This window comes from Pundamilia nyererei, unplaced genomic scaffold (assembly GCF_000239375.1).
Source record: "Pundamilia nyererei isolate P.nyererei 1_Seehausen unplaced genomic scaffold, PunNye1.0 scaffold00491, whole genome shotgun sequence".
In the NCBI taxonomy this organism is placed as follows: domain Eukaryota; kingdom Metazoa; phylum Chordata; class Actinopteri; order Cichliformes; family Cichlidae; genus Pundamilia; species Pundamilia nyererei.
The window spans coordinates 89,784-105,537 of NW_005187892.1; the positions used below are offsets into that span (position 1 = coordinate 89,784).

The 15,754-nt window shown below is 38.5% G+C and overlaps 1 protein-coding gene across 3 annotated transcripts in view; it reads right to left on the reverse strand.

Annotated features, from left to right (window-relative positions):
* Positions 1-15,754, reverse strand: part of camk1b (calcium/calmodulin-dependent protein kinase Ib) — a 47,003-nt gene that overhangs the window by 5,205 nt on the left and 26,044 nt on the right. For all 3 annotated transcript variants that reach the window (XM_005753987.1, XM_005753988.1, XM_005753989.1), the window contains 2 exons: positions 7,545-7,676; positions 148-222 (listed from right to left, as the gene is read on the reverse strand). In XM_005753987.1, coding sequence (XP_005754044.1) covers positions 148-222; positions 7,545-7,676 — 207 coding nt within the window. The remainder of the gene's footprint in view (positions 1-147; positions 223-7,544; positions 7,677-15,754) is intronic.

Here is a 15,754-nt window from a genome sequence, read left to right on the forward strand (position 1 = left end):
GCGTGCGTGCGTGCGTGCGTGCAAGCATGCCTGTGTGAATGTGTTGCAGGGTGCAATTCATGGCATGTGACAAGCCGTGTGTGGGAGAGAACACAAGTAGGCACGCAAAGACAATTCACAAAGTCCCACACATATGTGAATACTCACAGTTGCATGACAAGGTAGAGGTGTGATTTACTCTCAAATATGTCTTCCAGAGACACAATGTTGGTGTGTTTGATCCTGTGAAGAGAGGGAAAAAAGGAAAAAGCAGGCGAGAAGTTCAGTTGTTAATTCTGTTCTTCAAGCAGTACTTGCAAAAAACTGGTTTTACATATGATCTTTATCCAGTCTTTATCGATAAGAGCTGTTTGCAGAGAGCAAAATAATAATTTTCTGTCATGTTTTTTGTGGGACACTAATTGCATTTTAGCAGTTTAAACAGAGCTTCCACTGTTCTGCTGCCCCATGTCTACAGATACAGATGCGAGATGGACTCATCAGATTAAGATTACTCTTGTACCTCTGTCTAACCAACGTGTAATGTTAGCACACCTGCAATATGTGTCTCATACAAATGCTAGTGTCAATAAATAACTGTAACCAAACTTTCTGCCAGTTCTTTAAAAGTGATTTACTAACACATCCATCTACAGTCATGTACAAAGGAAAATGCACGCTGTTTCTATCCTGAGGTTTAAGTGATAACATTTTTTAAAAAATGTCTGCTGTATGTCCCTACAAGGTTCTAAAATTACTTAGAGACAACCTAATCTAAAAAAAAAAAAAAATACATACATAACACATTTGATAGGCAGCGTGGCCTTAAAAAAATATCAAGAAAAATGTAAGAAGTGAAGGACAAAAGAAGAAATGGCAGGCATAAAAAGAAAAACAAAAAAGACACCAACAATCTAAAATAGATCAATAGTGTCTGACAGTCATGTCCTCAAGAAAAAAGGAAAAAACAAAGACCTGGCCCATGACCTGAGAGATTTAGCTGGTTTTCCATCTACTGTTCACTGAAGCCTCATCAGAAATGGTCTCAGTGGAAGGGTGGCTGTTAAGAAGACATTTTTGGGGGGAAGAGAATCAAGTAGGAAAGGCTGACGCTAGATTACACAAGAACTGAAATGAAAATGCAAAAGTCTGATAGTGTGAAGAATCCAAATGTGAAACATTTTCTTGAAACTGTTGTCAGTATTTATGGACGTCAGAAAAGAGGCACAAGAGAGAGCATCAAAAGCCATGTTCAAAATACAGTGGAGGTTCTCTCATGGTTTGGAGATTTTGATTGAACATGCAATATGTTCTATAGCTATAATTCTTATTTTTTTTATTTACTTTAACTGTTGATTCACTTTTGACCAAATGAACACACTCAATACTGTATGTTGGAAAGAAGTAAATCACTTTTGAAAAACTGGCAGAAAGTTTGGTTACAGTCTCCATGGTTTCCACAGACCATGGAGACCATCTGACTGGTAACGACTTCATTGTTCAACTTTACAATGGTCCCAAACACACTGACAATGCAGTAAAAGCATACCTGGAAAGAAAAACACACAGTGGATCACTATCAGTCGTGGATTGGTTTCCACAGAGCCCAGACCTCAACATTATTGAAGCAGTGTGGGATCATCTTGGGTGAATGGTAAATGGCCTGTACTTGTATAGCGCTTTACTTAGTCCCCAAGTACTCCAAAGCGCTTTACACTACATTCAGTCATCCACCCATTCACACACTGGTGATGGCAAGCTACATTGTAGCCACAGCTGCCCTGGGGCGCACTGACAGAGGCGAGGCTGCCGGACACAGGCGCCACCGGGCCCTCTGACCACCACTAGGAGGCAACGGGTGAAGTATCTTGCCCAAAGACACAACGACCAAGACTGTCGGAGCCGGGGCTCGAACCGGCAACCTTCCGATTACAAGACGAACTGTCAACTGTTGAGCCACGATCGCCGACAAAACGTGACAGCCAACATCCAAAGAAGAGCTTTGAATGTCCTTCAAGAAGCTTGCAGAACTATTCCTGAACTTTGCTTAAAAATGACAAGGAAGCTGCCTAAAAGAGATTAGACTGTGTTAAAGAATAAAGGTGCTCATGCCAAATATTGACTTTCAAGCTCATAAGTCTGTACAAACTCAGCGTTGATCTTTGGTCTTGCTGTGTTTCCACTGATGTTTGCACATGTTTCAATAAATCACTGCACCTAGTTCCATTTTAGGAGCAAAATATAAAGAAATATGGGTAACTCAATCTTTTTTCACAGTACTGTATCTCAAGAAGAGGTGTTTGTCCTGGTACAGGAACCAACTCATAAAAATATTGCCCCATAGTGCTACCTTTTACTTCAGCTTTGATTATTTTCAGATTTTTCCTTTTCCCTCATCATGCACTCTGAGTGTTTGTTACCTCAGTGCCTGGTCTAAGGTGTGTGTTTGAAGGTTACCGAGTTGAAGGCAGGAAGACAAAGACAACATAAAACCATGTGTCTGAGATGTACCCAAGGTAACTATGTATGCGTCATCCTGTGCTCACGCTGGATTACAGCAATGAGTCTTATCCACCTTCATTCAGCAGCTTAGCTCTGTGTGGAGCGAGAAACGGACATGTGGAGACTCGCATACAGTTTCACACACACGATTACATAAGGTCTGCAACATGTAGTACACATTCTGTGCTTGTGTGGACAATGAACCTACGGGTGGACACGGGTCATTGTGACTGTCAGAAAGCTGAAGTGTCTATTTAAGGTTCGGTCCTCTGCTGACCCCTGTCAGCTTGGATCACAGAAAGTCAGCAAATTAGAGAACAGAGCTGCCAACTTTGCAGTGAGCACGAAGCAAAACTGACACTTGAGTGAAAGTAAGAAAACAGGAAATTCTAGTGATTTTTAAATGCTGCTGATTTTTTATTGATTTATTTAACCCACCCTTTGGATTTTGCTGTCTTAGACTTTAAAGTTAAAAAAAAAAATTTTTCTGTTCACACCTTTTGTATTTTATTGTATTCTTCCAGAGCACTGAGTGGGCCAACCACAAACGAAAGAATGGTTCTTATAAAACTCTTATAAAATTTTAAAGTGTTTCCGGAGAAAATGTAAACATGTTTTTTTCAGATCAGAAGAGATTCAATTAGTCAAATGAAAAGAAACAAGCCACCAAAACAGAACTGTTAATCTGTTACCCATCGTGTTTAAATTTGAATGCAGTTACTTCAGTTCATGTGCACGCAAATAAAACATTTTAAATAACTTCTCATTTTAAGAACTGTATAATCACTTGAAAATCTTCCACAACTTTTCTGTGTTGGAAGCAGCTCCTCTACTGGCAACAAGGTTCCCTGTGTGACAGTCACATCACCCACTGCCTGCCTCATCTCGTGAATTCACTTTGTAGTAAAGGTGTCAGATACAAGCTTGTGGTCTGACACAAACATGTGTAGTCTTCTTATCTGTCCAGTCCAGTGTTAAATGAGATGGAGCCAAAGACATGCTTAAGGTATGATATTCAGGCTTTGCTGCAACCCTTTCCAGATTTGAAACAAAGTAAGAGGGCGACTTCACAGAAATTCCTCTGACTGGCACAGCTACAAGTGACTCGAAGAGTACAATTAGTCACTGTATTTGCAAATGTCCGTGCTTCAGTAAATGTTTGGTCTAGATAGAACGGGGGAAAGACGAACAGCCCGTGTAACATTTATTAGCAAGACAAAATAGAAAAGCGAAACAGGAAAGACATATTTCTACACTAGCTTGGTGATCATATATTCAATACACTGACCTCTTTTATACAGTTCATAGTAACACGTGTCAAGCATTAAATACACACCAATAAATTTACAGTGGGAGAAATAACAAAAGCCATAGAGGATGACGGGTTTGGGTCTGGCCTCACAGGGAGTGAAGGCAGAGACCGAGTGGCCACATAACGTGGCAGCTGACTATTTAAAAAACAATTTAATGCGACAGCTGTGTCCCTCGGTCATAAACAAACAGCAGGTTTACTCTGTTTCAGTGTTGTTCCACTGTGCTTTTAAAGTATTTATTAAGGCAGAGAGTAAAATGTGGAGAGAAAGAGTCTCTTATGGGTGTAACACAATGGTGAGACTTGTTTTTCACTGGTTATGTATATAATCAGTTTTGTATTCTTGTTTGCCTGTTTTAGTTAAACAGTGGTAATTTTATTTTGGTGATTTTATGACCTACAACACTGTTTCTAAAAAAAAATAAGTACACTTTGAAAAATAAAAACAGAATGCAATAATTTAAAAATAATTTAAAACCTATATTTAGTTAAAAATAATACAGAAATATATCAAACTGTTTTTTTTGTTTTTTTTAAAAAGCTCATTTAATGTTTTGCCAGCAACACTTAAAAAAAAAATTAGGAAGGAGCAACAAAAGATAGCAAAAGTGGTTCAAAGCCAAAAAAAAAACCTCATTATGATTAAACTTAATGAATAACATTATTATACATAAAACGGAAAACCTAGAAAAAAAAAAGTGAACCTGAAAAAGGTTCACAGTTGCACACACAAACTTTGGAAACACATAAACTTTAAATAAACCTCATTTTTTCATAAACAGGATCAAGAAACACTGCCACATATTGTGGGCCTGACTACAGCCTAGTCTTTGCAATCAAAGTCATGGATACTCTGACTTCTCCAAGCTAAAGCGCAAAGTGCACATTAATGATGGGTAAAGCGAGGCTTTGTGCAAACATTCAAAGCAATTGTGTCAACTGTTTCGAGACACTCATCCCTACAGTGACACCTACTGGCCAGTTTTGCTATTGTCACAGGTTGACAATGCTCTTCTTCTCTAAATGACCATAGAGAAAAGTGTTGCACACTTCTACCACTCTATCAATAATTATGAACATGTTTTGAAGAAATGCCCATACAACAAAAGGAGAAAAACCTGTAAGAACCTTAAACGACAAAGCTGTGACTGTAAGCAAATACTATTTCCTCCCTTTTAAGTTTACATAAATGTGGTTGTTTCCGCTGTTTTGAAATTCAGTGAAATGTAAACAAACCAATTTATAAAATGTTTGTTTATTGTGACAACAATTTCAATGTCACCTACTTTGTAGGTAGGGTGTAGATGTAGAGGTGGGGAACTCCAGGCCTCAAGGGCCTGTGTCCAGCAGGTTTTAGATATCACCCTGGGTCAACACACCAGAATCAAATGATTAGTTCATCATCAGGCCTCCGGAGAACTTCAAGACATGTTGGCGAGGTAATTTAGCTATTAGAATCAGCTGTGTTGGCTCAAGGACACATTTAAATCCTGCAGGACACCGGCCCTTGAGGCCTGGGGTTCCGCCACCCCTGGTGTAGAGTGTAGGCCTCAGTGATCTTTATAGAAGATGTTTCATTTACAGTGGAGCGAATGTAGCTAATTATACCAATGAAAAATTAACGTCTATGTAAATATGTTTATTCACAAATATTAGTTTTTCAGCTGTTTTGCGGATGAGTTGGCTTCTTTTTTTGTAACTTACCTCCCTAGACGTGGCAAAAATCTTTTCACACTTACTGTGGGTATACACGGGTATTTTTTGCCAAGCTCTAAAGGTGTGGATAAACAACACCTTATTCATGCCATCATCAGTGACCTCTACAGTGGCATCAGCAGTTGCACTATGGGTGCTATGAGTTTCACTAACCCAGCTGTCAAAAATTTCCTACAATCTCTGCTGAGTCCTGAGCTGTGGTTACTGCTGCCACTCCTGCTCCTGGTCTCGGTCCAGCTGCTGCTGACTTTCAAACTTTCTGGAAGTTTGTGGTGACACCTGGTGTGGTATCACCCTCAGTTGATACTAACAATCAACTGAGGGCGAACGCACCAAAACTTGAATTAGCTGTGATCACATTATGTGGGTGTTTTGAACTGCACTGTGTTTCAGAAGATCTGCGCTTCACAAGCTCAACACAGCAAGTTTTAGTATGGAGCATCCCACCCTAGTGCAAATGTCACAGGTAACATCTGTAAAGGGCCCACTAATCCTAAATAATATGAAATGGTGTATTCGGGGCCCGATTTTTATTTTTCACTTTAGTTTTAGTAGGGTGACTGGACAAAATCTGGAGTTGGGTGATTTAAGAATGAAAAAAACTGGACAGCAAATATGCCTCTTTTCTTAAGAAACATTTTATGAAGCCCCTGTAATGAAAGCATTACATGATCATGTATATCAAAAAACAAAAAAAAAATGCATGAATTTTGGGGGAAAAGGAAAAAAAAAGGTGGAGTTGGGAGTGAATTTCCTGATTCAGATATTCATTTTCTGGATGCTGCCATCCAGAAGTGTTTTTAGTAAAGGTCTTGCTCATTTTAGCAAGTGTGCCAAACTTCTGCAAGTATTACAACGGCATGCTTCTGTCCAGATGCTACATATTAGTACAGCTTCATGAAACGTATATTTTATAAACAGTTTAAATCCTCCCCCACTCAGACCCCGTTCCCAACTTTGTGTACTTGGATGAGGTGTTACAATAATTCATGAAACCACTTTTCGAGTCTATGCAAACTTCACAAAGAGCAAGGCCTGATCTGCAATCCAAGTTTACTTCAGTTTACCTCATTTGTCAAATTTGGACTGTTAACTAAACCCCAACATGCTCATTGCTCAGTCCTCACGTCACCTCGTCTCCTGTAACCCAGGCAACAAGAGCGCTAAAAATAACTAGGGACCCAAAGTAGATCAGCCATTTTCACTGTGGCCTGTAATTCCCTGCATCTAAAGAAAGGTACATTTGAAAAACTTCATAACAGCAAAGAGTGAAACTGCCGCTTGCTTTAATATATTCAACATTATGCCTGTTTCTCAGGTAGAAAGAAAACCACTTGGGCAAATGACTCAATATGTGTTTGCTGCCAGGAGAAGCTGAAAATCAGGGGTTTAAATCATTGTCAATCTTCATTTTGTGTGATGGCATGAAACATGGCATGATCTCAAAAGATAATGTCAATTACATTAATAGTTGCATCATATACAATAATTAACTTGAACACCTCATATGAACCCCAGTCCTTGTTTCTACCTGAGAAACTCCAAATCAGTAGAAATAAAAACTATTTTTAGAGTAATTAGGGGTAAAACGACTCTATAACAGGCTACAGAAGCTAATCGTGTCAGCTAAGAAGAGGAAACTGATGCTATAATTCACACAGGCTCACACGGATCCTTCCCACCTTGGATCAGCGGTTCAGGTGTGTGGTGGTGTAATGGAGTGGGTGATTTCTTTTTAATTTTGTTTTGTTTTTTTTGCCAAACTTTGGCACATTTAAATGCCACAGCCTACCTTCTTACCCACATCTTTTGTTATTTGCTCTCATCATCACAAACACAGTCAGGAGATCTTCCTAACGTAATGTGCAGTGCTTCAAAATACAGATTTATATAATAACAATTTAATCTTCTATGTATAAATAATTTCTGATCTCTCTCGTGTTTTCAAGCAAATCCATTCAAAATATGTCTTCTTTAAATGAAGACATATAGGGCCTATTAATGCCAACTCACCAAAACACAGAAGTCCACTTACTTGTGCAGTACTGCTATCTCATTCTCAATGCTGTTTTCCTTGCCCTCTAAGGCCTTCTTGGGGATACACTTGACGGCCACCAATTTCTGAGTCCTCTTCTCCTCAGCCAAGACCACCTCAGAGAAAGCCCCGCTGAAACACAAACACACAAGTCTGTTAGACCTGAGTTTATTTATCCCAGGTGCTTCAGCTTTTCACATGTGTCGCTGACACTCTACAGAAAATAAGAAATTCCAGCTCTGATGTTAAACTGGTCTAACTTTTGTAATTCTTGGCTACCAGCATCTAAAAGCTAATATAAATTTTAGCCTGCTGATGCCAGATTGTGTTTATTTTTAATATCAGCCGCCTCCCGAAGCCTTTGGCGTGCTGAGTCAAGTTTTGGAAAGACTACAACCTGGTGGGATGAGTTGGAAGCACCAGTATTAAATATCGAGGTTTATCTCAGTGACAAATGTTGATACTGGCCAAAGGATTTTAAGTCTGACTCATGTAATGCTGTATATCAGTTGTATGCTACAGTTTACATTGTCACAGATTGAATAATGGTGTATATGAAAGTCCATATGAACAATAAATGGGGAAAAAATTGCCTCAGAATTTTTCCCTGTTTTGGATGTATTGCAGGCTTCATAAAACTTACTGTTATGTTATAAAATTCACTGTCTTCTTATTTATCTGTATTTGTTTCTAATTTATCTATATTCAGGGGTGCACATAAGTGGTCCGCAGGTGCGCATTCGCTGTCAAAATAAAAGACGCGCACTAGATAAGAAGTTGCAACGCACGTTTTTTCCACGGTATATTCTGCACCACATCTCTGTGCGTTCATCATTTGTTTGAAGCCAGCTCACCTCCTGCAACCACTGTTCCGAGAATACGTGCTTCTTTTGCGGTTTGGACTCCTTCGGACATTTCTTTGGTGGTGGAGGAGCACCAAACTAATTGCTTAAAGGAGCTTGCTTCTTCGCATCTTTAAGAGTTCTAAACAAAGAAAATCTTACGTACGCAAACGCGCGTTGCAACTTCTTATCTGGTGCGCGTCTTTTATTTTGACAGCGAATGCGCACCTGCGGACCACTTATGTGCACCCCTGTCTATATTTGTTTCTCTATTGTTTTCTCTTGTTTTAACCGATTGTGAAGCACTTTGGTCAACTCCGTTGTTTTTAAATGTACTATACAAATACATTTTGAATTGAATTTGAATTGAATTTTGCCTTTTACCATCATTTACGTAAAGAACCCAGGCTTTGACTAGCTGAAGTACTGCAACGACAAATCTGACAGCCTTTTACACTTTTTTCTTTTTTAGTCTCTTGGTTTCTGTATTCAGGAAAATCAAAACAAGTAAAGCATCTGAAGTCAGAGTAGCAAAAGAATAATAGCACTTTCCCATGACCCATTTCAGAGTGGAGGTGGACCTCGAGCATTTTGACCACAGCCCGAAGAGTTCTGACTCAGCTCCAGTGCTGTTCAATAGCTATAACTCCTGAGCCACAATGGTAGGCTTTGACACCGCAATACAACAGAGACAAGGTCACGGTAGCTTCAATGCAACGTTTTGGTTTCTTCATGTGTAATGTAACTTACTGTTTCAAACTGTGATGATTTTAATAAAATAAAAATAAATAAATAAGCAAGACTAAAGGAAAAAACATTGGTAACATAAAAATGACATAACACTCTCCCTGCAGCAGAAGGTCTTCTGATTACTGATTTGTTTAGCCTACTAATCACTCTACCATATATTAAGCTGTACTTCACATACCAGAATAAATAAAAGGAAGAGCTTCCATGAAAAAACTAGGGTCTTCCTGATTTTTAATTTTTCATATTTTCCCATACACCTAAATTACAGAGCCTTTTTAGGGGGAAAAAAAACAGATGGAAAGACCACTATGGCACATAATAATCCTGGTAATTAGCCCTAAAGCTTAACATCTGTGCATCCCATACCCATGACCTTATGCTGTGTTTACAACACATAGGATAGACTGTTGGGATGATGAAGTGGGTAGTGTCGGGTATATATTTGGTTTTCTACTAAGTGCTAATGTTGGATGAATCTGAGCGTTTTGAAGTGAATACATTTCTTACAGTAATGTGTAACACAGGCAAATTTATTAATTTCAAAGCTTTTGATACTCTCATGCTTGAATTCACTGGATCATTCTCACTGATTTTTATGAATTTTTAGAATAGAATAGAATTCAACTTTATTGTTATTGCACATGTCACAAGTGCAGGCAACGAAATGCAGTTTGCATCCATCCAGGAACTGCTTTAGCCGTAATATAGATATATTACAAAAATATATATTAGCAATAATATATATATATAGATATATTACAGGAATGGGTCTATTATAGGTCATTTTTGCAATGGTGGTTCTTCCAAAAGTCTTATTGCACAAGGTCATCACTCTCAGTCAGTTTATGTATAAAGTCCATTTAAACACAACACAGTGCTAAACAGCAAGTAATAACAAGAGTGAAAATGTTTAGAACAATAAAAATAATGATTTTATCCAATATTCTTCAGGTAGGAGTGTCAGGCAAGTCATTACACAACAAACACAAAAATCTGATTTTTTTATATCTCACCTGAAGGAAATCTGAATTCTAGTAAATGATGTGTAGTTTTACAGGAAAGTTTACATAGCTTGAAATAACTCACAATGATGTCTTGCGGTAAAGCAGTAATTCACACTACAACAGACACTGACAGTAAACAATGTTTGTTTTTTGTTTTCTCAAAAAAAAAAAAATCTATGATCATTTCAGTATTAGCTGCCAATACCATGTTCAAACATGTCCCTGTTTTCTTAAAACCAATGGCACGATAAAAACTCAGATCAAAAGTGAAATCGGTTGTTATCGCTCTGGTTCCAGGCAGTTGTTTGTGTAGACAGAAAGGAAGGACATGAATTCAGTCTAGAGATTTACAGATTCATTATTACTGCCAAACATAAAGACTTGTTTTCATACCAGCGACATCTGAAAAAAAAGCAACTCTCTCTTCTCTGTAAAGTAATCCTAGAAAAAAAGAATCCTGCAAAACACATTTACATTCATAATTCAAATTTTAATTTTAAATAAAATAAATAAATTCTTGAAAGAAGGCTGATTTTGCCTAATGTAATTTATGGCTCATGAGTTATATCAGGATTTTCCATAAAGGGACACTGTGTTGGCAAAGGTCGAGTGCACTGAGCAGTGATAGATGTCGCCTGCAGTCCTATTTTGGCTCAGCGTTTGTGTTCCTGTTTGCATTTCGTGCCGTATTTATAACAGTTGTTTGTGTCTTTTGCTTTAGGAAATTACTTTCATAGTGAAATAAAGCCCATGATCAGTGTAACAAACTCAAAAATTGGGTTCCCATTTTGCTACTACTATTGAAATACACGCTGCCATGCATGACATTGTGAGATTTCAATTTTGACATGACAGGCATTGGTGCACGCTGAATAACACTGGCAATGGCTTCCTTACAAAATAACTACAGTGAAACTGCTTGCTTCCTGCTTACGTTTAAAGAAATTGAATATGCAAACAGAGGGCTTACAATTACCTTTTTTTAGTTATCAAGCAAAATTCGTAAAGACAACAAATGAACAGTAGTTGAGCTTAGATACATATGTTTTACAACGGGTCCTTCCACAAACTTTATGCAGTGACCCTCATGCAGGTCTCTGGTGGTGTTAACTACAAAAACCCAAAGAACCCTGAACCCAGATCTTGATAAGACTAACTGTGAGTGAGGCTTTGTGGTCGTGTGTCAACAAGAAACTAAAACTTGTGCAGGAATGCCATCTGCTTTGGCAGAAATCCAGCTCTGTGGAGGAGGTTGTCACTGCTGCAAATTCCTCTGCAGCATCTGGAGAATTTAGCTGACATTCTCCATGCTTCCACTGACAAACCAAAAGGGCTCTTGGGAAGTGTCAAATAGTGGTTCACAGAGACGGTCTTTGACTACAGATATTCAAGGGGGGGGGATTTTATTTGTTTCGCAAGATAAAAACTGTATAACCATTTTGCCATGTGAAATGATCCTGATGTATATTTGCCTGACTTGAATTGTTTAAAATAACTTGATATTTATATTTAACCACATTTTGCCATAACCCCCCCCCAAAGAAAAAAAACCAAAAACCTTTTACGTTCTTGACTTCCCATCACAAAATAAGACTGGTCATTGTTTTTATGTAGTTCCCAAAATTACTTCCCTATTTTCTGAATATCAGGAAACAGTCCTTCACTGCGTTGGTCCTTTAAAGTGACACTTTTACTGAGCAGCAGCCTTGACAGCCACTGTTTAATAAAAACAGAAGAAGCAGACACAAGTTCAGCCAACTGCCTTCTATGCTTGTCACCACACAGGGGATGCCAAAGAAATGTAGCAGCAACCCTCAAGTACTGTTGTTATACAACTGTTTTACAGTAAATTATCTGAGTATTATTTGATGTGTCTGCAACTGGCACCGTGCAGCCTAAAAAAACATGAAGAATATAGAAAGGATGGCTGTGTCGGGTGAGTTTGCTGAAGGTTAATCCTAACCAAGGTTTCAGTTGGATTATAAGGTAAACAAACGTGTTTACAGAGCTGTTCCCGTTCCAAACAGGATGTTCTAATCGGCACCATGGGAACTGTGTCCAGAAACAGGAAACACTCAGTCCCCTCACCCTCACGCACACACAGGCATGCAGACATGGTACGACTGGAGAGCTATTAGCTGCTAAGCCCTTAATGAGGACTAGCTTGCCATTATACAAACAGTAGGGCATTTCTCAGAAAAACACTGTGTAAATACTTTACACAGTGGTTTCAATATATACATACTGTATACAGTCAAATATAGAAAAGACATATACACATTTAGGCCTCATACAGTTTAAATATTTGCATAAACTCCGTCTCTGTTGGTTTTACACCCCACCCAAACATTTGAATAAGATGCTGGGTTGTTTTTTTATTATTATTATTAATTTTACTCATCGTAAATGGTCAAATGTCAGCAGACCCCTCTGTTTCTTCTATTTTGAACACAACACCTTTTTTATTTTGTTACTGTTGTATTGTATAAAGTAAGTGTCAGTGATGATGCAGATATGTACAGCACATATGCCAATTAAAATGAACTCTGCAAAGCAAACATTAAAAAAAGAAAATCAACAAGGAAGTATTTCTTATGTGGCAGTGACGTTTTGAGAATACTAATCTTCTCTGACTGTCTGCCATGGAAAAAGGACATTTCTTATTTCTCAAACTCACAGCACTTCTGCCATCTGTCCTGCTGAGAAGTTGGTCAAGAAGGTATGTAAACAGATGACAAAACTGTAACTGTGGAAAGGTCAGAGAGACATAGGGAAGGACCATCTGGCCCAATAAGAGCTGAGAGATACCCAACTGTGAAACTGGACCTGAAACATAAAAAGACCATCTTTGCTCTGTGGGCCTCCCAAACATGAAGAAAGCACAATCAAACCACAATCACTCTCGATTTACATATAACAACACAGCACACAGACACAACACATCAGTAAAATGTGGTCATCTAATCCTAAAGGGAGACCCATTTAAAATTCTTGAATTATCTTTTTTTTTTGCTCCATCAAGGCAAAGACACAAATCTGAGACAGTGAAAAATACTTGTCTGTCTGTCAGCAACATCACACAAAAACTGCCAGAATTTAGCCTACATTAACCACATCTACCTCATGAGTAAATAATGTTGCCTATGTTGTGTTTACAGCCTATTGTTTTGAATCACCTGATCAAAACAACCATTTATACATGGCTAATATCTCAAAATTATACACCGTGCCTCCTTTGTCACTGGCGCCTTGATGCAGCAGGTTATGACAATATCAAAATACATCTCTCACTTCCAACTCATCACATATGGACACATGTATAAGAGCCCTTGGCATCAAATCACATAAAGGCAGTGGTTAACCCATCCAATACGATGGGTTAACTTTTGGCATATTTTAACTGAAACTGAAAGTTTTTCCTATACTATATTCCAATATTATACTACACCTAACACAGTAGTGTGCCTAGCAAGTAAAAAAGGAAGTGAAAATCAGTAAGTGAAGATCAAATAAACTCAGAAGCTTCCAGATTATCCTCCAAACCTTTTCTGTCGTTGAAAGCCCACCATTACCCCTCTGCATTGAACACAAACTAGCAAAGCATTGTATTGGTGTGGAGCTGCGATGAGTATGTTTGCATTCTGTTCTCCTAGTTTACACATCTGCAGCATTAAACCTTCCTATGGGGCTAAGACTTGCTGTGATTGCATACCGAGTGAGGATGTATACACATACTGTATCACAAATGTGAAAAGTAAAATGAAAAAGAGATTTATTTACTTTTAAATGGTTTAAATGAACCATTTAAAAACCATTAAATAAAATAAGGCAACACGGTGGCACGGTGGTTAGCACTGTTGCTGCACAGCAAGAAGGTCCTGAGTTCAATTTCACCATCAGGCTGGGGTCTTTCTCCGTGGAGTTTGCATGTTCTCCCTGTGTTTGCGTGGGTTCCCTACGGGCACTCCGGCTTCCTCCCACCGTCCAGCTTGTGAAGATAGGTTAATTGATTAATCCAAATTGCTCATAGGTGTGAGTGTGAATGGTTGTCTGTCTCTATGTGTTAGCCCTGCGACAGACTGGTGAGCTGTCCAGGGTGTACCCCACCACTCGCCCTATGACAGCTGGGATAGGCCCCCGTGACCCTGAAAAGGTTAAGGGGAAGCGAATGGATGGATGGTGTAAAATATGACCTACTGATATTGACAAAGTGCACCAAAGACCAGCACCATGGCTAAACTATGTTTTTTAGTGTAATACCTCAGTACAATCCACACTACAGTTCAGTGAAGTAATATTACATAACCAAACCAAGAAAACTAAACTGCTACATCTAGAGCTATGAGCAACATGGGGAGCTACTGGCTAGAGTGAACTCATTAATTCACCAAAAGACAAACATTGCTCCTGAAGTCTGTACTGTTGTCAGTCTCTGAATGGTGATAGCAGACAGACAGCAATCCCATGATTCCTACTATCCAAATATTTCTGTAACTGTAAATCTAAATATTGGAAACACTAACAATTTACTTTTAGCCATCTGATCTGTTCATGAGACACCAACAAAAGATATTTTCTGACTTTTTATATGGAATACTATTTGTAAATTAAAACAGCTTTAAATCTACAAGTACACAAGTGCTAGCATCAATAATGGTCAGCTTGTAGCATGAAAAATTTTCAGCAGAAAAAATCTGTCCTTCACTGAGAATAATTAAGCCACTCTGACGATACACAGTCTATCTGGACCAATCATCTCATGACGTAGCCTCTGCAGCTAACGTTGTTTCTGAGGATAGAAATTCTTGGTTTTGTTATCTGCTATTTCCTCAATAAATAACAAAATGAAACACTCTTAAACTGTCATCACAAAATAACTGAAGGTTTCAAGTCTGAACTATGGCCAGTGCAGTAAGAGGTCACCTTACCAACTCCAGTTAATTCAGAACACTGCTGCCTGGATTTTAACTGGCACTAAGAAATATGAGCATATTTCTTACTCCAATAATAAATCAATGTTAAACTTAGACTGGCTGACCATTCAATTTTGTATCCATTTTAAAAGAAAAAGCTACTTTTAGAGGCTACCTTATCTACAAGGGGGGTCACCACAGCAGGTAGCTCTCTAAAAATGCACCTCATGAGGTAGCTTTACTTCACAAATCTTGTTGTCCTTAAAGTATCACACACACACACACACACACACACACACACACACACACACACACACACACACACACACACTATTTTGAATTTTGGATTAAATAAAAATCCAACTTTGAATTTTTTGCCGTTCTCCAGAGCCCATAAAAAGGTATTTGGGAGAGCCATACAACAATCCCCCAAAAGCTTCCATTACCTTGAACCTTGCCCTGATATACTGAATGCTCATATATACATCTACCTGCTGGTAAAGATTATGTTCAACTATAACTTAAGGTATTGCATGCAGAGCAAGTTGCAAAAAAGCAACAAGAAATTTCTAAAACTTTTTGACATGGAAATGCTAAGTATATATGTAGCAGCCCTTGGCATCAAGAACGACAGAAGAGTCTCTAACGGGTGCAGCCATTTATTTCCTCACCACACACGGCTCATTCTCTGGACGTTGAGC